The 27,743-nt window shown below is 34.1% G+C and overlaps 3 protein-coding genes and 3 pseudogenes across 4 annotated transcripts; 2 read left to right on the forward strand and 4 right to left on the reverse strand.

Annotated features, from left to right (window-relative positions):
• The first annotated feature begins 1,178 nt into the window (after positions 1-1,178).
• Positions 1,179-1,987, forward strand: LOC146904138 (putative calcium-binding protein CML46 pseudogene; annotated as a pseudogene).
• Positions 1,988-6,957: 4,970 nt separating this feature from the next.
• On the reverse strand, positions 6,958-9,121 carry LOC146904139 (heat shock cognate 70 kDa protein-like; annotated as a pseudogene). The gene is made up of 2 exons (XR_015020039.1): positions 8,776-9,121; positions 6,958-8,672 (listed from the first exon to the last, which is right to left on the reverse strand). The product of XR_015020039.1 is annotated as a heat shock cognate 70 kDa protein-like (transcript).
• Positions 9,122-9,770: 649 nt separating this feature from the next.
• EMB2744 (Pentatricopeptide repeat (PPR) superfamily protein) lies at positions 9,771-12,405 on the reverse strand. Its single transcript, XM_085728131.1, has one exon. The coding sequence runs from the start codon at positions 12,403-12,405 to the stop codon at positions 10,276-10,278; it is 2,130 nt and encodes a 709-aa protein (XP_085584257.1). The 3' UTR covers positions 9,771-10,275.
• A 225-nt stretch (positions 12,406-12,630) lies between these two features.
• LOC146904141 (uncharacterized) lies at positions 12,631-16,482 on the forward strand. The gene is made up of 4 exons (XM_085728132.1): positions 12,631-12,815; positions 15,151-15,389; positions 15,604-15,752; positions 15,927-16,482. Exons 1-4 carry the CDS (start codon positions 12,631-12,633, stop codon positions 16,137-16,139), a joined length of 786 nt encoding a protein of 261 aa, XP_085584258.1. The 3' UTR covers positions 16,140-16,482.
• Positions 16,483-17,997: 1,515 nt separating this feature from the next.
• Positions 17,998-18,475, reverse strand: LOC146904142 (large ribosomal subunit protein eL34 pseudogene; annotated as a pseudogene).
• Positions 18,476-19,260: 785 nt separating this feature from the next.
• LOC146904143 (expansin-A10-like) lies at positions 19,261-21,517 on the reverse strand. The gene is made up of 4 exons (XM_085729730.1): positions 21,374-21,517; positions 21,146-21,280; positions 20,479-20,767; positions 19,261-19,955 (listed from the first exon to the last, which is right to left on the reverse strand). Exons 2-4 carry the CDS (start codon positions 21,273-21,275, stop codon positions 19,646-19,648), a joined length of 729 nt encoding a protein of 242 aa, XP_085585856.1. The 5' UTR covers positions 21,276-21,280; positions 21,374-21,517; the 3' UTR covers positions 19,261-19,645.
• Positions 21,518-27,743: the final 6,226 nt, after the last annotated feature.

Below are 27,743 nucleotides of genomic sequence, written 5' to 3' on the forward strand. Positions count from 1 at the left end.
ATTTGTTGAAAGATGCAAAGGGTGAGACTTGACATGCAAGAAGACAAAACCGTTCACATGCATGGACTTGTAAAACGGTGACACACGCTATTCAAGTCTTCACAAATTATTTCTTACCTTTTCAAATAAGTAAACTCACCAGCATGGGAAATTCCATATGAAAACTCGTAGTTATGTGCATTACTGGATGTATGGTTTCACGTTTAGAACGGTCATAATTGATTTTAAAGGTGTCAAATTGATTTTGTCATGTTTGGTTTCTCTCGAGTTTGATTTTGTCTCTAGAATTGATTTTATCTGAAGTTGGGATTTGTAGTTTTTTTTCGTCTAAACATGATTTTTACACTTTATATTATTGCTCAACTCACTTTTACGTAAATGTATCTAAATGTAAACCATTTAACATTCAACTTACTTTTAAGTAGAATCGACTTTACAAAATCAATCTATTAAAAATCAATTTTTGTCACCGTAAAACCAAACATACACTTAGTTTTAGATGGTGGCTGTCAATTCGTCTATAAAAATTAAATAAACACGCCAACTTCATATAAAATGTGAATAGATTCTTTTTCGAAGGATAAAATGTGAATATATGTTAATCAATAGTTAATAATTTTGGAGATATCTTTATAATTGTATATAATAATATTTTCTCTGGTCTTAAATATAAGAAAAAAAATCAAATACAATTGATATATTTGATTAAAAATTTGAATCAAATTCATCAACTTTATTTGAATTTTTTTTTTTAATAATTGAGACCTAAGTGGTATAAAGAGGTAGTAGAGTAAGTGGAAATATGACATTGACCAAAAATTTCAGACACAACTTCTAGGAAACCACTGAAAAATATCTGTCCAATTTTCAAATACCACAAATCCTACCCAAAATATCACAAATATAATAATATATTGAAGACAGAATCAAAGCATAAACAGACAAGAAAAAAGCAGGCCAACTTGACCATGACCATAGAACAACTAAATAGACACTCCATTTATGTTGGAATAACAAGAAATTTCCTTTGATGTTGTCAAGAAATAACCTACCATGCCTTTATTATTATAACCATCATTTTCTTTGCACCGTCTCTAAAAAAATGAACTTGTCATGCACCTTCCTACACAATTCAAAATTGTCCTATTTTTTCAATTATATAACAAGCCCTACATAGTTCATTCATCCACACTTTCAAATCACAATAACATATTCTCCATCTTCTTAGACTAAAATAAAAACTTAACAAAATTTGAACCTTGCACAAAGGGTCATAGAATTCTACATATTCAACTATTTTTTTTGAGTTTTTAGTATATTTGCAAACATGGTTTTTCGCCAACTTGTTTATCTTATTGCAGAGGAGAACACATTACAGAATGATGAAAGCAACTCAACTTTGTTTGGTTTGATAGATTTTTTCATGTATTCAACATTATTCATTAGAATATATAAGTTCTTCTCGAGTTTTTGGTTTTTCCTTCTCTGCCAACTTCGTTCCGGTGACTTAGAAGTAAAGGGAGAGAAGCAGTTATCAGAAACTGAATCGAACGTTAGCAGAGACTCGAATGTAAGCCGAGAAAGTGGAGAGATTAAGAGGGATGAAGTTGAAGCGGTGATGGCGAAAATGGGAATTTTTTGCAGCTCAGAAAGTGATGAACTTGAAGAAAAATATGGTTCAAAGGAACTTTCTGAATTGTTTGATGAGAATGAGCCAAGTTTGGAGGAAGTGAAGATGGCTTTCGATGTTTTTGATGAGAATAAAGATGGATTTATTGATGCAATGGAGTTGCGAAGAGTTATGTGTATTTTGGGATTTAAGGAAGGTTCAGAAGTTAAGAGTTGTCACAAGATGATCAAGAATTTTGATGGAAATCAAGATGGAAGAATTGATTTCATTGAATTTGTAAAAATTATGGAAAACAGATTGTGTTGATTAGTTTTTTTTCCTTTGTTTAAAGGATTTATATATTATGAGTTATTTTGACATTTTCTTTTATTTCTTTCATATCTTTTCTTCTGCATAATGTTAGGATTAATACTATAATCAAACAACAAAAATATTGAAAAATATGAATATTGGGTAGTTTATTTCTGGATTAAAAGCTATGTAAGCTGGAAATTAATAACATAAGTAATTCTCATTTTAATAGCATATAAATATTAATCATATAGAAACAAGAACCACATGCCAAAACAAAAGAGCAGAAAGTGAGAGATACATGAATGTTTGGATTCATGGTGAGTTTGACAGAATTACGGCGTGAAATCGCGATTTTGACAAGAGTTATACTTTTGAACTTCAACAAAATCATGGTACACCGTAATTTCGTCAAACTCGTTCCGTTATAAGGCTGTACAAGTCACACAACAAACAAAAGAGAATAAAAGATTATAAGGGACCAACATGGACAATAATGTGGTCACTTGTGCTGTCATAGTCAAATCATTAAAAACAACATACAAAAAACATTTGTATGCCATGTGCCTTGTTTAAAACTACATGGAAGTTAAAACTATAAGAATCAACTCAAAAACAGGTTCTGCTATGTGTCTTGTTAAAAATATTAGAACTGAAAATATGTTTATTATATCATATTATGTGGTGAGAATGTACATATATATAGGTAGGAGTCTCCTAGTTAACCCCTAATTAATAAGGAAGATTAATCAATACAATCAATACAATGACTAGTGGAGTTAAAACTAAATAGTCACAACTTTCCAATATCTCCACTAAGTACTTGATTAATTATTCTAACAGTTCCCCTTCAAACCGAGGGTGTCACAAACCCTCAGTTTGTCTCTAAGATAAAGGAATCTGGCAGTGGACAGAGGCTTAGTCAAGACATCTGCCCACTGGTCTTGAGCAGGCACATGTGAGACATTCAGTTCCTTCCCTATAACCTTTTCTCTCACAAAGAAAATATCCAATTCCATGTGCTTGGTTCTTGAGTGCAGGACTGGGTTGTGAGCAAGTGAAACTGCACTGAGATTATCACAATAGACATGAGGAATTTTACTCTTAATTTGCAATTCATTGAGAAGAGACTGGATCCAAATAATCTCAGCAGAAGCTTGTGCAAGGCTTCTATATTCAGCCTCTGCACTAGATCTAGCTACAAGGGTCTGTTTCCTTGCCCACCAGGAAACTAGATTGGGACCCAGAAATATGCAGGCTCCCGATGTGCTTCTTCTGTCATCAGGATCTGAAGCCCAGTCAGCATCACAAAAGCCAGTGATTGCAATAGGTTCAGTGGAGCTGGCAGGTGTAAGCATTAACCCATGGTGTAAAGTACCCTGCAGATATCTAAGTATCCTCTTGACTGCCTTCCAGTGATCTTCAAGGGGATTTGATAAGAACTGGCAAACTTTGTTCACAGAGTAGGATATTTCAGGTCTTGTTATGGTTGCATACTGCAATGCACCAACAATTGACCTGAAAAATGTAGGATTTGAGACCGTACTTGAACCAAATTTAGACAATTTTGTACTAGATGCCATTGGTGAGGGCATGCTATTAGCATTAATCATGTTAGCTTTCTGAAGAAGGTCCTTGATATATTTGGTTTGAGAGAGAAGTAAAGAGCCAGATGGTGAGTGATGCACCTCTATGCCAAGAAAATAATCTAGTATACCCAAATCTTTAAGGGAGAACTCAGAATTGAGCTGATGAACTAGATTCTGAATAGCCAGTTTTGAGTTTCCAGTGATGATAATATCATCAACATAAACCAATATAAAAATGCAGTGAGCTTGAGTGTGCAAAGTAAACAAAGAAGGATCACATCTGCTTGACTTGAAACCAAAGCTAAGTAAAGATGATTTCAATCTCTCAAACCATGCTCTGGGAGCCTGTTTTAACCCATAGAGAGCCTTGTGTAGTTTGCATACAAGGCTCTTGTCAGAAGATTCAAAGCCAGGAGGCTGCACCATGTAGACTTCTTCAGTTAGCACTCCATTTAGGAAGGCATTGTTCACATCCAACTGCTGAAGAGTCCAATTATAAGTAACTGCAACTGTCGGAACTGTCCTCACTGTAACGGGTTTGACTACAGGGGAAAAAGTCTCATTGTAGTCAAAACCTACTTGTTGATGAAAACCCTTAGCCACTAAACGTGCCTTGTACTTGTTTACAGTGCCATCTGGATTTTCTTTTACCCTGAATACCCATTTACATCCAATGGCATGTCTGTTTGCAGGAAGAGGTACTAAAAACCATGTCTGATTATGAAGCAAAGCATTATATTCTTCTTGCATTGCTAAATGCCACTTAGGATCCTGAAGAGCTGTTTTGTAAGTAGTGGGCTCAACATGAGTCAAAAGGAGTGTAGGATTAATTCTAGGCTGCACAATTCCATGTTTACCTCTCGTTCTCATTGAGTGACGGTTTTGAGGATAATTCTGTGAGGAACAGGAGGAGACTCAGAATTTGTAGACTGAGAGCTAGTAACACTAGCAGATGACTCAGGTGAGGAATTTTGAGATGGAGAGGGAGATAGAATGGTGATGGGTGTGAGATTTAGGACAACATTATTTCTGTGTGAGGACTCAGAGTGATGAGAACTAATAGATGGAGTCTGAGGGGTGTTTGATATGGGAGTAGTAGGAACAGACTCAAAATGAGAATTTTGGGGAGTAGGTGAGTTTACAGTAAAGGTTGTTGAGACAGGAGTGGGAAGAAAAGTGGATAAAGTGGGACCATCTGGTAAAACAGAACACACTTTCTGAGATTTAAACAAGTCAAGATAAGGGAATTTTACCTCATTAAACACAACATCTTTGGATATAAAAATTCTACCTGAAGCATCTAAACATTTATATCCTTTGTGATTGTTGGAATATCCCAAGAAAACACACTCCTTTGAATGAAAATCAAACTTATGAGAGTTATAGGGTCTCAAAAAGGGAAAACATGCACAACCAAAGCTTTTAAGGAATTTATAGTCTGGAAATTGAAGGTTAAGTAAGAAAAAGGGTGATTTATTTGCTAAAACGGGTGTAGGTAACCTGTTGATAAGGTAAGTTGCAGTTAAAAAGGCATGGTCCCAAAACTTTAATGGCATTTGTGCATGAGATAAAAGAGTGAGACCAGTTTCAACAATATGTCTATGTTTCCTTTCAACTGAGCCATTTTGATGGTGAGTGTGTGGACAAGTGAATCTGTGAGTGATGCCAAGGCTATTGAGATATTTTGTGAAAGGTAAAAACTCACCACCTCCATCAGTTTGGACAGAAATAATTTTGTGATTTAACTGCAATTCAATCATGGTTTTAAAATTCTGAAATGTAGAAAGTGTGTGAGATTTGAGTTTCAGAGGATATATCCATGTGTATCTAGAATAAGCATCCACACAAGTAAGGAAATAGGTATATCCACAGGAGGATTCAACTGGTGCAGGTCCCCAAAGATCACAGAAAATTAGTTCAAGAGGTTTAGTATATGTCATTTGAGATGCAAAAGATGGCAGTCTATGAACCTTACCAAGACAACAAGCAGTACAAAAATCTGACAAGCTTTTATTTGGTAATTGTATATTACAAAGTTTGATAATACTTTGGAGCACCTCATGATGAGGATGTCCAAGTCTGCTATGCCAGATACCATACATGGAAGGAATGTAGACATGGCTCTGGATCAAGAAGCTTTGATACCATATTAGAACTGAAAATATGTTTATTATATCATATTATGTGGTGAGAATGTACATATATATAGGTAGGAGTCTCCTAGTTAACCCCTAATTAATAAGGAAGATTAATCAATACAATCAATACAATGACTAGTGGAGTTAAAACTAAATAGTCACAACTTTCCAATATCTCCACTAAGTACTTGATTAATTATTCTAACAAAAAATACTTGTACAAGTTGTTCATAATCAAATTGAAGGCCATATAAAATTCAAGGGCATGTGATTTTTGCTATATGGGGCTAGTGCATCCAGCTGCTGGTGCTACTGTATGAAATGGGAGGTTTTCTTACAACTATTTCAAGGACTTCATCATAATGAAGCTTGGAAAATATTCTGGCAAGAATCTTGAATTCCGGCATCAAAACCTTCTTGTTCTTGCCAAAGAGCATGATAGCTGAATCTTTTACAGACAAAGAACATAGGACATGCAGTATCAAAGAAATTCTGAAACTAGATTTTAATAATAACATATCCATAAAACTAGCATATCTTGAAGAGCTAAGTTTTAAAATCATAACAAGGAAGAAATGGATAATAAACTTGATAGCACATGACCCTAATAAACTTGATAATTGATACAAGGACGATCTAAGCTAATTTTTCACGAGTTGCCCTCGACATGCCTCTTGATCAAATATAGAATAGCTCGACGAAGAGCCTACTTGTCATTCACTAATGGTTCTTAGCCTTTTGTTTGTTTCTTTGTTACTATTTTTTGCGTGTGTGCCTAGATAAGTCCTTGTCGCACTTGCGTCATCGTTATACTTAACGAAGGAGCCACAATAATTGCATTTACCCTTTTTCTCAAACAAGAGACAAAATTTAGAATATGCCAAAGTTATGCTTCCTAAGAGTTACATTATTATAAATTAAGCAATGAAAAATCAGTAGATTTTGTAGAAAGGAAGAACTGTGAGACATTCATGTATGATACCAATTGATTGTATCAAACAATATTTTATCAAACACTCGTCAGGTTCAAATCAAACATGCTATAACAGGTTCAGATCACAAATCAACACAACAGTTGCCAATTGATTGTAGCACCGACATCACAAATTCATATCGATTAATCAACACAGCAGTTCCCAGTTGAAACGATAAACTCAGGATAAATGTGTTACATTATGAAACAAATCATTAAATGGGAGATTGAAACAAATCCACAACAACAAAAAGAGACAGAATGAACAATAAAAACAAATCCAATGCAAATAAGACATAAAACAGAAACAGTTTAAATAACAAGTTCAATGCAAACTTCATCATAAACTTCAATACTGTTAAATAATGACATCTTGATAATGAGGTCACTTGAAATGTAATCTTAATAAAGCAAAACAAAACTCGCACGTCTAGCCTATAAGGTTTTCCAACATGCTCTCCAGCTCCTTCAGATGATCCGCAAGAATATCTATTTCATTCTGTTTGTTATTCTTATCAAGCAAGTGTGTGGCCACAGTAATTGCATTGTTGATCTTCTCACTTTCTTGAGGGGATAGCTTTAAATTAAGATCCTTTTTTAAAAGCATTCTTTATATTGTAAACACAATTATCCAGTGCACTCATTACCTCGGCGTTCCTTAAAAAATTCCATATCTTCGATGTGAAATTGCTCAGCTTCTTCAATCATTTTTTTAATTTGGAATGTTGACAACCTTTTTTTTCATTGGTTATTGTTACCTCGGCCATTTTGTTTGTAGATTTTTTTCTTAGCAGAAACAGTGAGGATGCCATTTTCATCAATAGTAAAACAAACCTCCAATGGATGACCACTAGGAGCACCTGGACGGCACGAAAGGCTGAACGAACCAAGCAGATTGTTGTCCGCTGCTCATGCTCTCTCACCCTCGTAAACCTCAATCAAGACACATGAATCATCTATACGGGTAAAATATCTTTTTGTCTTCTTGATAGGCACAGAAGTGTTTCTGGGAATCACCACACTCATGATATCTTCAACCTCTGCTGAGATACCAAGTGACAATGGGGTAACATCTCGCAGCACCAAGTTTGGGACATTCTTAAATCCTTTACTCAAAATAGCAGCCTGAACAGCTGCACCGTAAGCAACAGCCTCGTCTGGGTTGATACTCTTGCACAAATCTTTACCCGTGAAAAAGTCTCGCAATAGATCCTGTACTTTGGGAATTCTAGACGAGCCACCCACAAGAACAACATCATCAATATCACTCTTGTATATATTTGAATCCTGGAGACAACTCTCAACTGTCATCATGCACTCATTAAACAGGTCCATATTAATTTCCTCAAACTTGGCACGAGTGATTGATGAAGAAAAGTCAATTCCCATAAATAAGAATTCTAACTCAACAGTTGTAATAAAAGCAAAAGAGAGTATCCTTTTGGCCCTCTTACACGCAGTTTTCAACCTCCTCAAGGCCTTTGGGTTCCTACTAATATCCACTTTGTTCTTCTTCTTGAACTCTTCTACAAAGTAGTTCACCACTCTATTATCAAAATCCTCTCCTCCAAGGTGAGTGTTTCCAGCCGTGGCTTTTACTTCAAAAACATCACCTTTAATTGTAAGGAGAGACGCATCAAAAGTCCCACCACCAAGGTCAAAGACAAAAATATTTCGTCTACCATCACTTCTCTTGTCAAGACCATATGCAATAGAAGCAGCAGTAGGTTCATTGATTATTTGGATGACATTAAGTCCAGCAATGGCGCCAGCATCTATGGTGGCTTTTCGTTGAGAATCATTGAAATAAGCCGGCACAGTAACAACTGCATTCTTAACAGGCGATTCCAAATATGCCTCCTCAACTTCTCGCATCTTAGTAAGAATCATAGAGGATATTTCCTCAGCACAAAATTTCTTTTCTTGACCCTTGTACTTGAGGGAAATCATGTGTTTGTCATTCATACCTGCAACCACCTTGAATGGCCACAACAGTACATCTTTTTGAACAACTGGATCACTAAATTTCCTACCAGTTAATCTCTTAGCATCTAAAAACAAAAAGATTTTAAATACTGATCATTCATTTGTCTAACTAACATATAGAAATGCATTGCAATAATAAAAATATTTAGAGTAGAGAATGGAAATTACCAAAGACAGTATTTTCGCAACCTAATTTTTAGCAGCATCACCAATCAACCTTTGATCATCATTGAAACTAACAAAAGAAGGTGCAGTTCTGTTTCCTTGATCTATGTGAATAATTTCAACTCTACTGTGTTGCTCCTGCCACACTGCAACACAAGAGTATGTGGTTCCAAGGTTTATTCCTACTGCACGACCTTTGTATTTTGTCGCCATGATCTTTCAAGTAAATGAAAGAAGATTAAATGAAGAAGAAATTAAAAAAAAAACTCATGTAAGATTAAGAAGAAGCAAGCGTTGCATAACCTTTATTTCTGGATTAAAAGCCATGTAAGCCGGAAATTAATAACAAAGCTAAGTGTCATTTTAATAGAATATAAGCATCAATCATAACCACGTGTCAAAACAAAGGAGCAGAAAGTGAGAGATATGCATGTTTGGATTTATGGTGAGTTTACCAGAATTACACAGTTTTGACTAGAGCTATACTTTTGAACTTCAGCAAAATCACGGTACACCGTGGTTTCGTCAAAGTCATCGCGATTCTAAACATCCCCTTAAAAGGCTGCAGAAGCCACACAACAAACAGAGGAGAATAAAAGATTATAAAGGACCAACATGGACAATAATGTGGTCACTTCACTTGTGCTGTCATAGTCAAATCATTAAAAACAACATACAATAAAACATTTTATGCCAACTACTTAAAACTAGAAAAATCAACTCAAAAATATGTTCCGTTATTTTCCTTGTTGAAGACAGTATAAAATTGAGGGCCTGTAACGTTTGACATATAAGGCTAATGCTTCCTGCTGCTGCTGCTATTTCAAGGTCCGTGATCCTAAACCATTTCGTGGTCCTAAACCATTTCAAGGTCTTAATCATCAAGGTTGACACATTATTGAGATACTTATTCTGACAAAGGTGTAGAAATTATTGATCATCAAGGCTCTGATACCATATTACAGTTCTTGATAGAATTCATAAATGAGAGAAAGGTGTAGAAAACTAAAGAACAATAATATTGATGATTGGACTAATTGAATTACAATGAACCCTATTTATACATATAAGTCCATATGAAAAGGAGGGATTAGTTGATGATTGGATTAATTGAGTCGCTACTCTTTTTTTAGTTACACAGAGTCGCTACTCTATTCACAAAAAATTTCAATCCTCAATAATAATCTCTATCCTTGCATTCTCCTATATATACCAATATTCTTCCAACTAACTAATTGTGTCAAAAATATAAACTTTAATTCCCCTTTATTCTATATCCTAACATATTCTATATGTAATTTAGTTGTAGTCAAATGAAAGTGGAATTGATTTCAATAATCTCAAACCACAGCAAGACCCTTAAAATTTAAACTGGTGTAATCCATGCTCAATTTACATTCTCAGACTATGCTTGATATTCTTAAGCTGCAGTTCATGCTAATAGGGGTAGAACCTATGATATTCACTTCAAACAATCATGATCGTATTAAACTTGTGAAAATGCTACCAGTGGTCGGTACAAGTACAGGTCCCATCACGAAAATGATGGAATCGACTAGCATCTCTAACAATTATCAACCTGTTTGTGACCTTTGATATTAGTTTTACAGCAGTATGACAATCTTCACATATCCGAAGGTTTTTAATTACGCGGATGGGTGCCGGAGAAGGTATTTTCATGAGGCCATATGCTATGGCCAGCTTCTCACTGTGGTAATTAAGATAGCTTTCCTTCTGTTCATCTTCCACATCATGCAGCACGGCCTCAATATTCGGCACATATCCCAGTTGCTTAATCATTTCCAGCAATAGCTGAACCTTGTTGTAAATTTCAATACACTCTGGATGATTGCTTCCATCTGAAGAAAAGACGTGGACGGCATTTCTTATCTCAATCCAACTCACTCCAGGTTCCTTCTTAACGTTTCTTTCCCTCATCATTTTCCTAATCATTGTAACACTGTCCCAGCTACGTGCCTTTGCATACATGTTTGATAGCAATGTATATGTCCCCATGTCACGAGGGTCCGTCTGTAAAATAGTTTCTGCAATTTTTGTCCCCAAGTTATAATTTCGATGAATATTGCAGGCGTTAAGCAATACTCGCCACGCAACAACATCCCATTTCACTTGTGTTGTCCTCATGAAGTTCTCGGCCTCTTCAAGCATACCAGCTCTGCAAAAAACCGCAACCACGCAGGTGTAGTGCTCCAATCCCGGCTCAACTTTAAAATGCTTCATTAGCTGATTCAAATAGTAAAACCCTTCGCTTACAAGAGCCAGATGAGCGCAAGCAGATAGAACGCCGACAAAGGTTACATGGTTTGGACATTCTCCAGCAGACAGCATGTCTTGAAAGAGTAGTAAAGCTTGTTTACCAAGTCCATGTTGGGAATACCCACATATCATAGCATTCCAAGTGATAATATCCCGATTTGTCATATCAAAGAACACATCATATGAAGAATCAATGCTGCCACTCTTGGAATACATATTTATCAAAGCATTCCTGACAATAACACGATTCCTAATACCTAACTTCTCAACCCGAGCATGCAATAGATCGCCATGTCTGAGTGCCGCCATACCTGCACAAGCATTAAGTAAAACAGCAAACGTGAACTCGTTGGCCATAGTACCTTCTCGATCCATACACGAAAGCAGATTCCAAGTCTCCTCAAATTCTCCATTCTGCAAGTAAGCAGTCATGAGCGATGTCCATACCACCACATTCCGATTTTGCAAACCGTCAAAAACTTTCCTCGCACTCAAAACATCGCCACATTTCCCAAACATATCTACCAACATGCTACCAACAAATACATCAAACATTAAACCTCTTTTCAACAACTGCGCATGAATTTGCAAACCCAATCCCAAATCTCTAATCTGACCACAAAGCCCCATGACACCAACATACGTAATGCTATCCCAAACCACTCGTTCGTCCACCATCCTCCCCAAGACTTCCACTGCTTCTCTCAAACGCCTAGATTCCACAAGCGCATTCAACACAGAGTTGTAACAAAAAGCATCATTATCATTATCACTACTACCATACTCACTTTCCAAAACCTTCAACGCTAAATCAACATGAAAACACTTGGAATACATATGAACAAGAGCACTTTTCACAAAATGATGAAAAACCAAACCAAATTTAAACAGAAACCCATGACACTGCATTCCTTGAAAAACTCTCCCACTATGAGCACAAGCAGAGAGAACAGTAGTAAACACATACTCATTCGGTTGATACAACGACGAAACCATATTCTTAAACAATTTAACAACTTCCAAATGTTCACCACTATGTAAATAACCACCCATTAAAACATTATAAGAAACAACATTTCTAAGAGACATTTCATCGAACAGGTAGCGTGCGAGACGTAGTTTTGAACATTTGACATAGAGATTGATGAGGGAGTTAAGTTGAATAATGTTGAATTCACTGTATGAATGGTGGGTTGAAGATTGGTTGCGAATGAGTAACTGGGTATGTATGGATTTGCCAAAGTTTAGATTTTTAGTATTGGCAGAGAATTTTAAGAGGTGTAAAAGCTCTTCAAGTGATGGGAGATACCTTGAATAGAAAGCTACCATAGTGTTAGTATTTGTTAAAGGTTGCATAGGACTTCTGGTGAAAACAATTGCAGTTTTCTCTGTTGTGGGTTATATTTGAATGTTTGGATAAGAAGGAGGGAAGGTAACTTTGAGGGAGGTGTAGAAAGCAAATTACATAAAAATCTTACTTTTTATTCCTCTTTTTTTCTTTCAGAATTTTCCATCGCCATTTACTTTTATTAACGATTTTTGTTGAATTTGAAGAAGAAAAGAGGCACTGTCTGTATAATAATGAGTGTGTTAGGGAAAGCAAGAGAAGTAGGAATTATTCCATTGATGAAAGTTGTTAGGGTAAAAGGGATGTCTATTTTGGATCAATTGCATTTAGAAGAACGATTGCTTCGAACAAGTTCTGATAATTGGTGTCTTATTAATGATGGTACCACTTCTCCTGCTATTGTTATGGGTTTGTCTGGGTCAGTCCTACTTCTTCTTAATCTTTTGTAATCTTGTTGTTGTTATTTTTTTGAATTCCATATATGATATAATGTTATGATGCCGTTTCATCGGTGTAGCAGACCACATTTAGGATAGCTTATGAGAACAACTTATAGCTTATGATCAGTCTTTATGCTTTGGGTTTACACACTTGTAAGACTGTTTCTGTTTGGGAGAGCTTATTGAAATGTCTTATGATATGTTTATAAGTTGTTTTCAGCTTATTTTTATTAGCTCTTCATCATAAGCACTTATACGATAACTATGTATGTTATAAGGGCTTAATTAACTTATTTATCCATTCAAGGTCTATGTATAAGCTATTTCTATAATAAAAGAAAATAAATTCAAGTTGTTTTCATAAGCTATCCTAGAGAGCTTATGGAAACATGCTGCTGGAAACAGTTTACGGATATGTCATAAATTGCTTTCATAAACTCTCTAAGATATCATGGAAAGATAATGGAAATAAGCTGTTGAAAATGGCTTATGGGCATGTCATAAGCTCTCTCGAATAGTCTTATAAGTGATTATGCTAGTGGAACCTGTTTAGTGAGATAAGAGTTGGTTATTGTTTTTATTGTTCTGCTTGAGAATCACAGTCCAGTTTTGTTTCTAGGCTCTGTTTGGATAGACAACTAAATTAATTAAGCACTTATAAAAATATAAACAATTATTATGTAAGTGCGTATAAGCCTTTTTGGATTACTTTGTTTGAGTTTTTCTACAAACATAAACACTCTTTGAGACTGTTAGGAGAGCTTATGGAAACAAATTGACATGTCCATAAACTGTTTCCAGTTTATTTCTTTAAGCTCTTTAGGATTACTTATGAAGTTATCAGAACAGGTTATAGCTTATATGAGAATAGTTTGGATTTACTTTACTTTTTGTAATTGAAATAGCTTATAGATAACCACTTATATGATACTACCTTATGCTATAGATGCTTAACTTACTTGTAGGACTCTTTTGATTAGCTTATTTTAGTTTATCTACTGATATACGCACTTGTAAGATTGTTTCTGTTTGGGAGAGATTATGGAAATATCTTATGACATGTTTATAAGTTTTTCAGCTTATTTATTTTAGCTCTTCATGATAGCTTATGAGAATAGCGTATAGCTTACAGATAAGCACTTATATGATGGGTACGTATGTTAAAAGTGCTTAATTAACTTATTTATCCATTCATGGTCTATGTATAAGCTATTCTATAGCAAAAGATAAAATAAAGTCAAGTTATTTTCATAAGCTATCCTAGAAAGCTTATGGAAACATGCTGCTGATAACAGTTTATGGATATGTCATAAGTTACTTTCATAAACTCTCTTAAACAGTCTCACAAATGTTTATAGCGCTGAATAAGCTCAATCGAAACCCCTATGTTTTTATATCTTTGGAATGCTGTTCTGTTTTAGAATCATAGTTTAGTTTTGTTTTACTAATATTCCCTTATCACTTGTTTTTCATTCAATTCATTTTGTATGACTCCATGCAATAGTCCTCTTATTTATAGCTTGGAAACAAGTCATACATGGAGTCTAAGAATCTGGTGTGCCGCATGTTTTTCTTCCAATTTATTCGACACGATTCCATGGAATAGTCCTCTTATTTATACTTTGGAACAGTGTTATTGATGGCGGAAAGCCAAAAATCCGCCATAAAACGCCATAGTGCCTCCATCCATCACAGTTTGGCCATGGTGGTTGTCAAAAATCCACCACCGTAATCTGCCATGGCCGATATTTGACAATCCTGCTATGGAAACAAGTCTTAAATGGAGGTTAAGAATCTGGTGCACATGTGAAAACCAAAAAGAATGAAGTGCTTTTTTTGATAGGTAGAGATGTTGGTGATATTTTATATCTTTACTAGTGTTTGATATGCTTAGAACACATATTTGAGAGTGTTTTTGAAATTCTTTATGAAATTTTTTATTTCTTTTAATTGATACGTTTGTTTCTTCAAACTTAAAGTTTCAATTATCCTGGCCATTTTCCCTTAATCACTTTTAGCTGAAAGGTAAGTCCCTGTAGTGGGTGATGTCATGTTTTTTATTTGCAAAAAACAATTTCAACATTAAGGAAACATAGTATTCTCACCTCTTCCCTGGGAATGGTCTTTGAAAATATTCTGGGAATGCTGCATAATGCATTCCCAGGTATGAAACATAATAAATGCATCTACCAAATGAATGTTACATTCTAGAAGGAACTTGTTGATTTTCTTTCTTTATGTGATGCCTCCTTCATTCTCTCTCTTTGAACATGGGAAGTAGGAATTAATGTCAATGTGGAATATTTTGCATAGGAAACTTTCGGAACTTGTTGAAACAAAGTTTGTGTTGCGAGATTGTATACCTGTCATCAGAAGGTTTACTGGGGGAGGAACTGTTATTGTTGACAATGGCACTATATTTGTTACACTGATATGCAATAAAGATGCTGTTCCAAATGTTCAACCCTTTCCCCGTCCCATTATGTCGTGGAGTGGTCAATTGTATGGTAGAGTTTTTGAAGGGCTTGCCGATTTCCATCTCCGTGAAAATGGTATATATTGATTGAGTCTCGTATCAAGATCTTTTTTACTATGTTTCTAGGACCATTCATTTTTTGTGTGTTAAATGAACACAATTTGTAGTGCATAGCTGTGTTTAATTCAATGGTTCATTTAAAGTCTGTGTTTTAAAAATTCAATCTGCTTCATGAATTTTATAATGAATTTCTGATCCAATTCTTCGTCTTTTTTTTTTTGTGTTCTAAGATTATGCATTTGGTGATCGAAAGTTTGGTGGAAACGCTCAATCTATAACCAAGAACCGGTGGGTACACCACACGTCTTTTCTATGGGATTATGAAACCAAGAACATGTCTTATCTCAAATTACCTGCAAAGGCTCCCAAGTATCGATTAGTAAGTTTATATTTTGATATTTCTTTTCTCTACATAGGAGTTATCAATTCGTTAATATACTTTATACAATTTTGAAGTGGGTTATTATCTCCATATATCAGACTCAAATAATGTTAAGATAACTTGTTTCATTTGCTTATCGATCAATGCTTACATTTGATTGCTATGGTGCAGACAAGAGATCACATGGATTTTATATGTCGAATGAAGGAGTATATGCCAAGATCAGAATTTATAGAGAGAACTATAAAGGCGGTCGGAGATGAGTTTTCTATGAGTCCCGTTAGCTTGGAGTCCTTAAACAGTGATTCTGTTTCTGAATATGTTCATACTACAAAGCTACTAACAGAGCAGGAAATTCGGGAAGCTTCTATTGTTCAAACTTGAAAATATAGTTACAAAAGGACTGACAATAATTTATGATTAGAATACGAGATAAAATTCATCGATGGGGGAAGGATGCTGCTGCTGAGGAACTTGCTTTCCCATTTTGAGTGCTGATGAAATTTTAACGCTATGTATTGAAATTGTTGTCTAATCAATTTTTTCTGACCAAATTTTGTTGCTTTTTAATTTTGATAGAATATATCAAATGTGTTTGGCAATAGATATTGTCTATATTTCATTCTGATTTTTCAACTATGATCTTATTCTTATTTAGATAACAGTTTTTCTGTATAATTTATTTGGTTTAATATCATTATATTTATTTTGCAGATCATTTGTTGTATTTTTTTTTTCAATAAATAGATATTGCATTAATAACATCTAGCTTAGCATCATTAGTACACACTCTCTCCACCTTCTATGAAGAGTTTGAGAGGGTATCAAATCATGAGCTAAAACTAAATGGAAAAAAAAATATACAATAGAGCTCTACTTTGAAGTTATAGATCATCACACCAAGAAAAACACCCATGAATCCATGATAATGCATCATAACAGCAGACTAGAGAGATAGAGCTTCAAGAAATAGTGAATGGTCTTATCAATACACAAGGTATAACTCCTCTGGAATTTCAATTGCGCTTATATTCATCATTGTCATTCAATCAGTTTGCATCGCATAATGTATAGCCATGAATTGATCTCCAAGCTTAGGTTGCGGCTCAATCAGTTTGCGTCATATAATGTATAGCCATGAATCCTCCCTCCCACCCGAATCTATGTTCCAGTAGGTTTTTTTTCCTTCCTAGTAGCTACCGGAATCCCTCTTCCAGTAGGGTTATTGAACCCTCCAGCATCTAGATCTTAAGCGAGATCTAGATGCGAGGGTGCATTCAGAATTTCCCCCAAGCTTCATCCACACACACACCATGTCATATGACATTCCATATATCAATCTCATTAGACCGAAACCATTCCAATACCAGTAACTACTATTTGTAGCTTGAAACCTCCAGCAACTAAAAAGAATGCTCCAGCAGCTTGAAACTTCCAGCAACTAAAAAGAAACCTCCAGCATCTAGATCTTAAGCATCCTTAAGATCTATTGTTATCTGTCATCTCCTTTTATTGTACAACTTTATATTTGGCAGTGTTGTTTAAATGCATATATCTGTTTTAGTGTTGAATCATTTCGTGGTCTAGTTCGAGTTTAATATAAATTTTTCATCATTCATGAGATTCAAGAAGGTACTTTTAATGCTGATTTTAAACTCATTATTTGTGTAGAGAACAGGGTTGTTGTAATATTGTATTCACGAATACGGTAGAATAATGGATCATCATCAAAAGTAGAAGTGAACTTTCACATTGCATGAAAAAAATAATTTTCACTATATAATAAAAGGCTTAATTGCAGTTTTGGCCCCCTAACTTTCACGAAGTTGCGATTTTGGCCCCCTAAGAAAAAAAACTACAAAACCACCCCCTAAGTTTTGCAACTATAGCAGTTTTGGCCCCCCAAGGCCCAAAAAAAATTAAAAAAAATAACACGTGGCACCTCACTTAGGGTGCCACGTCAGCGTAGACCAAGTCAAAATTGGCCTTGGGGGCCAAAACTGCCACAGGTGCAAAACTTAGGGGGCGGTTTTGTAGTTTTTTTTCTTAGGGGGCCAAAATCGCAACTTTGGGAAAGTTAGGGGGCTAAAACTACAATTAAGCCATAATAAAAATAACTTTCACTGTGTAATTGCCTCATATGTCTTCCAAAACCTTGAACATATATCATGTTTAACAGCAAATAATTCTAAATTTGATCAAACACTAATAAAAATTGCTGTAAAATGAGTTCAAACAAGCCAAGTAAACACAATTAACATGGGAAAAACTCTAATAAAACTAATGATTTACTATAGTCATCCAAAACTAAGAGTCCTTCAAAAAGATTTTTATCTCATTTTGTGTTCTAAAATCATGCCTTTATGGCTAGCTTTTCCTTTGCCTTCTGAATTTTGAGGACTTTTTTCACAATCTTATGTTCTTCAACAAAGAAAGCCCTAATGATCCTTTCCCTAACAGCACCTCCAAACAAAACTCCACCATACGCACGATTCACAGTCCTACGGTTTCTAGGCAACCTTGATCTCTTGTACTTTGTGCGCCTCGAGTATGGAATTCCTTGAAGTCGCTTGCCAGGGCACTTAGGTCCACTAGCTCTCTTCTTAGAAGTATGATAAACAAGCTTACAACTAGGGCTTTTGACGAATGACGACCCTGTGTTGGTTGGATTTGGTTGCGTAGCAGTGACGCCTGTGATAGGTGTGAGACGATGCACCATATTTCAATCAAGCTTTTGTTGCCTCTGCCTCACCACTTAACTTGCTAAGGTTTTCAAGACCTTAACTATTTGGTTTAGGATTCAATCCCTAAATAATACGTATCAAAATTATTTATCGAGGAATGTCAACTTCTTAAATGAATTTCAACTATCTCAGACGGATTAGCCTACACAGTTGAGCTCAAAAATATTTTGGTTTACCAAAAAAATATTGGACCCTATATTAAGCTCTAGTCAATTGAGCCACTGAAGTTCAATCATTACTGTTTTTTCTTTGTGAAAACATTTTAGCAACACACTTTTTCAAAGCATTTCTATTAGAGAAAAGATGCATTGAAAATATATAATCTCATTTTTTACTTGGTTAATTAAAAGAAATCAGTTGAGTGGAAGTAACTTGTATTATAAGGAAAAGAATTTAGAGAACAAGAGGTACAATTAGACATAGGTATAAGGATACCCTAATAGATCCACTAAGATGTAAAATGTCTTAATCACAATAATTCCAAATAAAAATGAATAATGTTAGGTTCAAGAGAGAACAAACAAGCCAAATGAATCACTATTAGTGTCCCCTACACTTTTAGGTTTGCAAGTTGAAGTTAGGCACCTCTTTTTTATCACACAATTAAAGCATGACCTTTTACATTCATTAACCAATAATTAAAGTACAAGGTTACATTCAACAATCTCTTTAACATTAATCTTTCTCAACATGGCAAGTTTCTCATTTGCTGAGGCATAGCATAAATAAAGCCAGCACATCATCTACAAATGCTTGCCATATAATAAAATCAAAATCAAAATATATATAATAAAAAAGGGCTAAACCATTTGCCTCAAAAAAAAAAAGGGCTAAACCATCTTCTAAGTAGCCCAACACTAATAAATCCCATTTACACTACTCAACTTAAATGAAAACTTGTGAATTAAGATACTATTATTACTAAACATTGTTGAAAAATATTTAATTAAAAGCAACATTTTAAAAACCGAATCAGAAACAAACCAGCGAAACTTCCAAGTCGTGGTTTAACAACTTTAAACCGTTCGAACCGGGTCAAAACCACAGTTGAACGGTTAAAATAATCAAATCTTCGACATTGTTAGTTCGCAGTTCAATTGGTTAAACCGTTCGATTCGGTTTTAAAAACATTGATCAAAATGTTGCTTAATAGTTGAACTGCCTTCCAGTGTAGGTCTGACCAAAAGACCATCCAGCAGGAGCAGCATTGAATGAAACCACACTGTGACCATTACTTGTGGTGACAACAAAGGAAAGACTTTGTCCATTAAGGTAAGAGTTACTTTGCCAATTTTGCCCCCAATTCCTTGACATGGCTTGCCATCTAGATCTTGAACCTTTGATGGCCACAGAATGTACATCACCAGCACCTCCAACATTTGTGACAAGTACTAAATTGAAGTAAGAATGTCCATTGATGGTGAATCTAATTCCACCTCTTCTCTTGCATCTCACCCTTCAAAATCCAAGAACAAAAAAAAATTATCAATTTCAAGACTATAGTGTGTGCTTAGGGTAAAAAATATTAGAATTTATTTTCTGTATGTCGGTCAAAATTGATTTTGCCTTCAAACTTCGTTTTTACTAAAAGTGCTATATAGTAACTTTTACGTTAGGTTGAAAAATTTATAAGAAACTGATTTCTGAACAAAAGACGTCCAAACATCAATCATTTCAAGTCAAACTAAATTTTAATTGAATGAAGTTTTCATAATTTGGTGACTGCATGCCATAATCGACTTTATCTTCAAATCTCATGAAAAGTAACTTTTTAGCTATCTAGGTTAAAAATTTACACTAAATTTTACAATAAACTTGTTTTCAGATAAAAGATATTCAAACATCAATCACTTTACGAAAACTAAAGTTTAACCGATTTTATTTTACAAAAACAAAATTTAACAAAATCTTGTTTTCCAAATACACAATGCACACTAAAATAATAGAGCATAGAAAAAAAAATGAAAATGTGAAGTTACCTTCTGTAAGCTACAGGTACAATCCCTGCTCTATATTGAGCAATGTGTTGAAAAATAGGTTGAGAAAGATCAAAATGGTGATTGGGAGGGTCACACCAACCACCAGGTGGACAGAAATTGGTGGCAGTAACTATAATAGATCCAGGATTACACCATTGTGGATCATTCACACATTTAATTTCATAACATGCACCACAACTCAATCCATTGTTGAATAGTGCAGTGCTCAATGCTGCTGTATTTGTTCCATAACCTTGGCTATAAAGGTTTCCATATCCACAAGCCCCACCTATAAAAGAAAAATGTTATTAAGCATGTGAAAAAACTTAGAACAAAATTATGACTAACATAAAGTTTAGTTACATTTATGCAAGCATTTCAACGATTTTTTTACGGTTGAAGATTTCTACGGTCATAAATTTCATGAAGTCACACGGTCACCACATCAGTAGTCGTTGGATCGAGATAAGACAGTGAAGATTTCAAACTTGGTATTTTAGAATTTTAAATTAAACCAAAATTTGTTTGCTTTCTGAACAGTCTGATCTCGATCCAACGATGACCAATGTGTTGTCTGCATGAACTTGTGACTCCGGTTACTCCAAGTTCGTTAAGATGTTTGTTGACATAGTTGAGATGTCAGTTACATTCATGTAAGTATGCATACCCATTGTCCCAGAAGCATCACTTCCACCATAGAAAGTAGCATGAGCATTAATCCAGCTAGCATGACCACCACGGCCATTTACATGAGAAACCATGTAGAAAATAGCAAGAAGAAGAGCAAGAAGAGACATTTTTCCTACATAAATGAAGCATAGAGAAGTTAATACAAGTGAAAGAAAAAAGAAAGGAAAGAGTAAAAGAGAAGAAAGTTAGTTAGAAGAAGATGAACCTTGAAAGGAGTTGTTTGTGGAAATGGAAAGGGAATTGGAAAGGAATAAATAGAGGTCAGTTATGATCTAGTCTGACAGACAAACTGACACACTTGAGCTGTTGGGACCATTCCAATGCTGAAAACTGTTTGGACTCTTGGAGTAAGTTTTGTTAAAAGATCCTTTCAAGGGAAAAGTTTTTACCGTGAAATCTCAACCATTCATTACTTTCTACAGCATTCATCAAAGTCGTTATGAGAAAATTAAAATGTGTGAATTTTCACTAGACATCCTTCGGTAGAAATCACAACGAAGATGATTTGTTTTTTGAATCTTTTGACCTAGATTACTTACAGCTGGGTGAAAATAATATTTACACGTCATGCAACATGGGTCATCTAATATTAATTAGACAATTTAAAATTTAGCAAAATAGTCCAAAACACACAATTACAATGTAGGTCATGTGGACATCTTAGCGTGTGTTTGGAAATGTGTTTGGAAGCTGGAAATCGCGTCCCAATCCACTATTCACGCTTTCCAATGCTTAAAAAACGTGAAAAAAGTAGAAGCTCCAATTTGGAGCATTAGCCAAAACAGCAATGGGTGTGGTTTTCACCGTGATTCCAAAAGGATACTTAGTCGTCCAATCTTAACCAAACGATTCTTACACGACTGCACTCAATCGTTAGCCTAATGTTTTTTAAAAGAATTGAAATCATTATGATACAATTCAAGGACAACACAAAGACAAAAAGTAGTATGGTAGAAACAAATGAATATATTACTGAGATTGCATAAGAAAATCATCTCAAATTTAATATTCTCTTGGATTAAAATATGTACTAAAGTAAATGCATGGTAGAATATTGTTGATAAAAAATGTCAACCTCATGGTATTGATTTAAATACAACTGTTTATTGAATAACAACAAAGGTAACGTTCTTGTGAGTGGCATTTACACATTGGATGCTATAAAAGCCATTTGTCAACTATATATAAATTGCAACGTGACAGAGTCACTTTGTTTAACCTACTATCCTTAGTGTACCTATCCTTATTCTGAAATATATATCTATCCTTCAATTTCAACATTTTCCTTATTTATATTCAATAAAAAAATTTATGAGATTCAATAATTTCATAACTTCAGGACTAGTTGTATGTAGGGCCATATTCCTCCGTACTAGTACTGTTTGTATCTATTTCTGGATCACTTCATAGAGAGCAAGTGCCAAGTTGGTTATTGATGGTTCATATCACATGGTACAATCAATTTCATAACAGATAAACATTTTATTCTAATAAATCATCCATGGATAATGGATGTAATTAGATGGTTGTATTCAAATAGTTAATAAACTTTAGTCAAGGACAAATTGTTTGAGAGAAATAAGGTTCGAATCATAACTGAAACAATCTTTAATCAAATGTTACTTACTTATGACTGAGTACCAAATTATCAAGACTTATTCTCTCAAAAGTCAATGTTGAAACTATGACTTTCTACGATTTAACATCATGTAGCCGATAGCAACACAATAAACTATTGTCGTCGTTGATAAAAAGTTATCCACTAGGCTTTTTCCCACCACCTCGTGGATAATCTATCACTAATTCAGTTTACCCACGACATGTATTATTTACAAACGGTTTTTGTCATGGATAAGGACAAAATTTCTTGTAGTAGCACTCAAAGATTGAATCAGTTTATTTTTAATCTTGTCGTATATATATGTGTGCGCGCTTGCGCACGCGTATCTTGAATTCGGCCGGCCAGAAAACTAAAGTACTCATTGTTTTAGGTTCACCGACGACGAAAATCTTATTTGCTATTAGCATTTGTAAAACTTTTATATTAATAGAACATTAACAATGTGTTTTTTTTTCGATAGTAAGATCTTGTTTGCAAAAATTTAATAAATGATTTACATCACAAAAAGTTTATAGATAAACTTCAAATAAAAATGTCTAATAAAACAAATGTTATTTTCTTTAGAAAAAGTTCACCTCTATTTTTGTTTAGGCTTAAAATTTGTTGGATATTTGCATTCATAATCTATTAAAGTATATGCTTCTTTCAAAAAAAAATCTATTAAAGTATATATGCTTAATTTTTTTTTTAAAAGATAAAGTATATGCTTAAATATAACAGACCTCTCTAGCCTTTAATGGAAGTGCGCACATATTACCTCATTCATGTAATCACAGGAGGTGTGGCATTTAAACTAACTTTCTATATGGGTTCAGTGGACCACCTTATAATCAATAGTTAGACAGTTAATAATTTCAAAAGCCACTCAAATTTGTAACAATTGTCGACGACGATCTTCAAAAGTAGAATGTGCTCTTTAACCTTAGTTCAATGCAATTTTAGTGGCAATTAATGGTTAAAAATTGAAAGGCGAGTGTGTCTGTTACTCAAGATAGACTATCCTAATCCCCACTCCCGTACAAACTGACCAGAATATCCTCTCTCGTACAAACTGACCAGAATATCCTCCACGTGAGTTAATTCATGTAGGTGTTAAACCCAACGTGACTTAAGTCATGTTCGTTGTATTGGTACGTCACACATGAGTTAACTCACATAGGTTATAACTCAGAGTGAGTTAACTCATATAGGTTATACTTCAGCTTACCGAACGTGAGTAAACTCACGTGGGATATTTTGGTCAGTTTGTATGGAAATGAGTGTTTTTTATTGGGAGAAGAGCAATTTTCTTTTTTGTTTGAAGCTAAGAAGCTAATCGCATACTCCTAGACATGCACGCTCCAGAAATATCATCACACATAAGGCTTTGAAGCTCATTAGGAGGAGACTCCAAAACTACTAGATTCCAAGAATTCAAAGATAAGCTAAAATTTGCTAGCCAAGCAACACATATGTTGTCTTCGCACCAAGTGTGAATAACTTGAGTATGCCAATCTCATCGAAGGATCTCTTTAATATGTTGAACCAAAGAAGGAATGGTCTCATTGATCTTACAATTGTTAGTAGCCATATCAATAAGCACCTTTGAGTCACTCTCAACAATCAAGTGAGATAAACCCTCTCTCAAGCCATATCCATCCCTAGATAAAGACCTTACATCTCAGCATGCAGAGCATCACAAGCTCCAATTTTGCGGCTAAAACCCTTGATCCACATGCCATCAGATTGTCGAAGGGGCCTACCACAACCTGCAAGCTCACTATTACCTCTGCATGCTCCATCACAGTTAAGTTTCGCCCAACCATCCAACCGTCTTTTCCAACCAATATACACAATTTCCTTATGATAAGGATTTTTATGCAAATGATCTAGAGAAACTTCTTCAACGGCCCTAATGAAATTTTGGATGACATAAATTGGATTATCTGGTCTTTGAAATCCTTTTTCAAAAATAGCTTTGTTTCTCCAAGTCCATAGATGTCAGCATGTTGTCATGAAAGTTGTCTGCCAACTAAACTCGGAAAATTTAATCGATCTTTTACTAAGGTTTTTGAAAACCCAGTCCCTACAATCAACAAAGGAAAAGAAATTAGTTATCCAATTAGAAGGCACGAGAGGGATTCTATAATACCATAAACATGATTGCACAAAAATATTCAAAATTTTGAATGATACACATAAGTTGACTCAAAAATAAGGATCAAAAGTTATAGAAAACTTTTGAATGACTGAAGTCAAAGGAAATTTTAAGGGGACTAAAATGAAACGTTTGAATATTTATAGGAAAAATACATATTTAACGCTTATATATATTGAATGAGTTTAATTTTCATGCGGTGTTTATGTAAAAAGTTTTACTACAACAAATCACAACCAAAGATATTTATAGGAAAAAATACATATTTAACCTTTAAATATATGGAATGAGTTTAATTTTCATGCGGTGTTAGTGTACAAATTTTACTACAGCACATCACAGCCAAAGATATATATGCAACTTTAGAAGTGATTATGATAAGAATTTAATTAGTATACATTATCGGTGTATAGTTTTTTTACACATATATTTAATGATTTGTTGTCATGTCAATTAATGAATATAAAAATACATGAGTTGTTATATTTATTAATTGATATGTCAACACATCATTGAACACTCTTTCAAAAAAAAAAAAAACACATCACTGAATATATGTGTAAAATAATTCTACATTACATTATATACTAATTAAACTCTAAGGGTCTGTTTGGTAAGCCATATAAATGAGCTTCTAGCTTCTAGCTTTTAGCTTATAAGCTCGTTTGACAAAAGTAGCTCTGTTTGGTAACACTTTTTCATCATGAGCTTATAGCTTATTTCACGAGCTTATAAGCTATTTTTCAGAAACTATTCCAAGTAGCGTTTGAGCTTATAGCTTTTAGCTTATCATGTTTTATTCCATTTATACCCTTACCACTTTAACTAAAACCCATGTTTACCCTTAATAATTAATTTATTATAATTTAAAACAAAACAAAACAAACCCAGCTGCGTATGTATGTATGTATACGTATTTTTTTTTTTATCCTTCGTTCCTTTTAACAATTTTTTTTAATCTTATGAATTGATTATTTTTTATTTTATTCTTAAAATAAATTTGTAAACTTTAGTTTTTTTATTAATGTATAATAACTGGAAACTTAATCGAAATAAATTTATAGCTTCTCATTTTTTGTCTCATTTTTACCCTTATCAATTAACAAAATCCATATTTACCCTTTGTAATAAATAACTACGTTGAAGAAACTTCTTCAAAAAGAAAACTACGTTGAAGAAAAACATGACACTTTTAATCTCAGATTTCACTTTAACTAAATAGATATGCTCACGCTTTTATTTTTTTTACAAAATATATGAAATTTTAAATGTTTTAAATATCAATTGATACAAATTTTATAATGCATTAAAAATATCCTTTTATGTCATTTTACGTTTATAAGCTAGTTGAACCGCTAATTTTACCAAACACTTCAACTAGCTTATCAGCTAAAAGCTATCAGCTAGCTTATCAGCTAAAAGCTATTTTTACCAAACAGAGCCTAAATTAAATCTGTCCTCGTGAGCTTAGCTCGGTTGGTAGGGACAATGCATAAAATATGCAAGGTCCGGGATTCAAACTCCGGCCACAAAAAAACTCTAAATTAAATCTCTATTGAATTTCATCAAGTACAAAAATGATATTCTGCAAAGACATAGTATATGTTTGGCTGGCATGCATGCAAGGGTACTTAACCATTAAATACAAACATGTGAAACTTATTCATATCTGCAGACACAAGTACCTACTTTTAATTTAAGCTCACAACACATCACAGAAAAACTAAGCCAACAAACAAATAAAAGGTGTTGTATCTATAGGGAACTAAGTCATGCTCATGTCATGTATAGGAAATATCCTAGAAGTTTCAAATTGGAAAATAGATTTGATGTTGTAACTATGTGACACTCTCAATCTCAAATTAATGGTTGATATTGTTTATAACAATTTTATCGAATGTGTAATCGAAACTGTCAAATTTTAAACCAACGGTCGAAATTAATTATATCTTTTAACTACATGATACTTGTACTGCAAGCAAATCAGATTCTCAAAAAAGAAATGATATTTTGACAACCACTTTTTGACAACTTTTGGACAATTTTCTCTCTCATACTCACATGATGTTGTTATCCTTTCTCTTCCTTTTTCTCTCTCTCCATTGTTTTTGACCAATAAGAAGTTAAAAAAACAAAATTGTCAACAAAGTTGTCATCAAATGGATGTCAAAATATCATTACTCTTCTCAAAATGTATGATTAGGTAATATTATGAGTTCGACTTTGTTCCATTTAATTTACTTCATTTATTATTCATTTATGATAGACATAAACACAAAAAATAGATTGAATATTTAGTGGATCCAGTTAAACTATCACATATATTTATATGTCTCATAAATGTACAATAAATAAAACAATGTTTAACTCATTGCAATGGTTAACTAACTTCAACCTAGTTTGTATGTACGTATAGGATGCTAAACAAACTAAGCAAAGTTTGAACTTGACCATTTAGATTTGTTGATTTCGTCGGCAGAGTTTTCACAGATCTCTCAAATTTGAAGTGGGGTCTAGCTCATACACAATCTAGCTACTTTAATTTTTCACATGGGTAGACAAGACACAATCACTATATAGGACCTTTTGGCTTTTATACTTTAGTAGTTTATTTATAATTTAGTACTAAAAGCTAGTCAAAATATTAATAAGCATATTAAGAAAGTTACCATATAAAATAAAAATTGTAGTTATAGTAGGCCTAGCTATTACATTAGAATTCGAATTAGCATTATATACATTACATATTCAAAGTAGTTTTTGGTTGATCACCTCATTATTTTGTGAATCAAGTCAAGGCCGATAATTAAGGAGTTA

This window comes from Medicago sativa, chromosome 7 (genome assembly GCF_051527215.1).
Source record: "Medicago sativa cultivar Bolivia chromosome 7, Bolivia_mono, whole genome shotgun sequence".
In the NCBI taxonomy this organism is placed as follows: Eukaryota; Viridiplantae; Streptophyta; class Magnoliopsida; order Fabales; family Fabaceae; genus Medicago; species Medicago sativa.

Coding starts and splice junctions, on each gene's coding strand:
- EMB2744 (XM_085728131.1), bottom strand. CDS start 12,405: ATGCAACCTTTAACAAATACTAACACTATGGTAGCTTTCTATTCAAGG.
- LOC146904141 (XM_085728132.1), top strand. CDS start 12,631: ATGAGTGTGTTAGGGAAAGCAAGAGAAGTAGGAATTATTCCATTGATG. Junction 15,390..15,603: donor TTTCCATCTCCGTGAAAATG/GTATATATTGAT, acceptor TTGTGTTCTAAG/ATTATGCATTTGGTGATCGA. Junction 15,753..15,926: donor AGGCTCCCAAGTATCGATTA/GTAAGTTTATAT, acceptor GCTATGGTGCAG/ACAAGAGATCACATGGATTT.
- LOC146904143 (XM_085729730.1), bottom strand. CDS start 21,275: ATGTCTCTTCTTGCTCTTCTTCTTGCTATTTTCTACATGGTTTCTCAT. Junction 20,768..21,145: donor TGATGCTTCTGGGACAATGG/GTATGCATACTT, acceptor TTTCTTTTATAG/GTGGGGCTTGTGGATATGGA. Junction 19,956..20,478: donor GTACCTGTAGCTTACAGAAG/GTAACTTCACAT, acceptor TGGATTTTGAAG/GGTGAGATGCAAGAGAAGAG.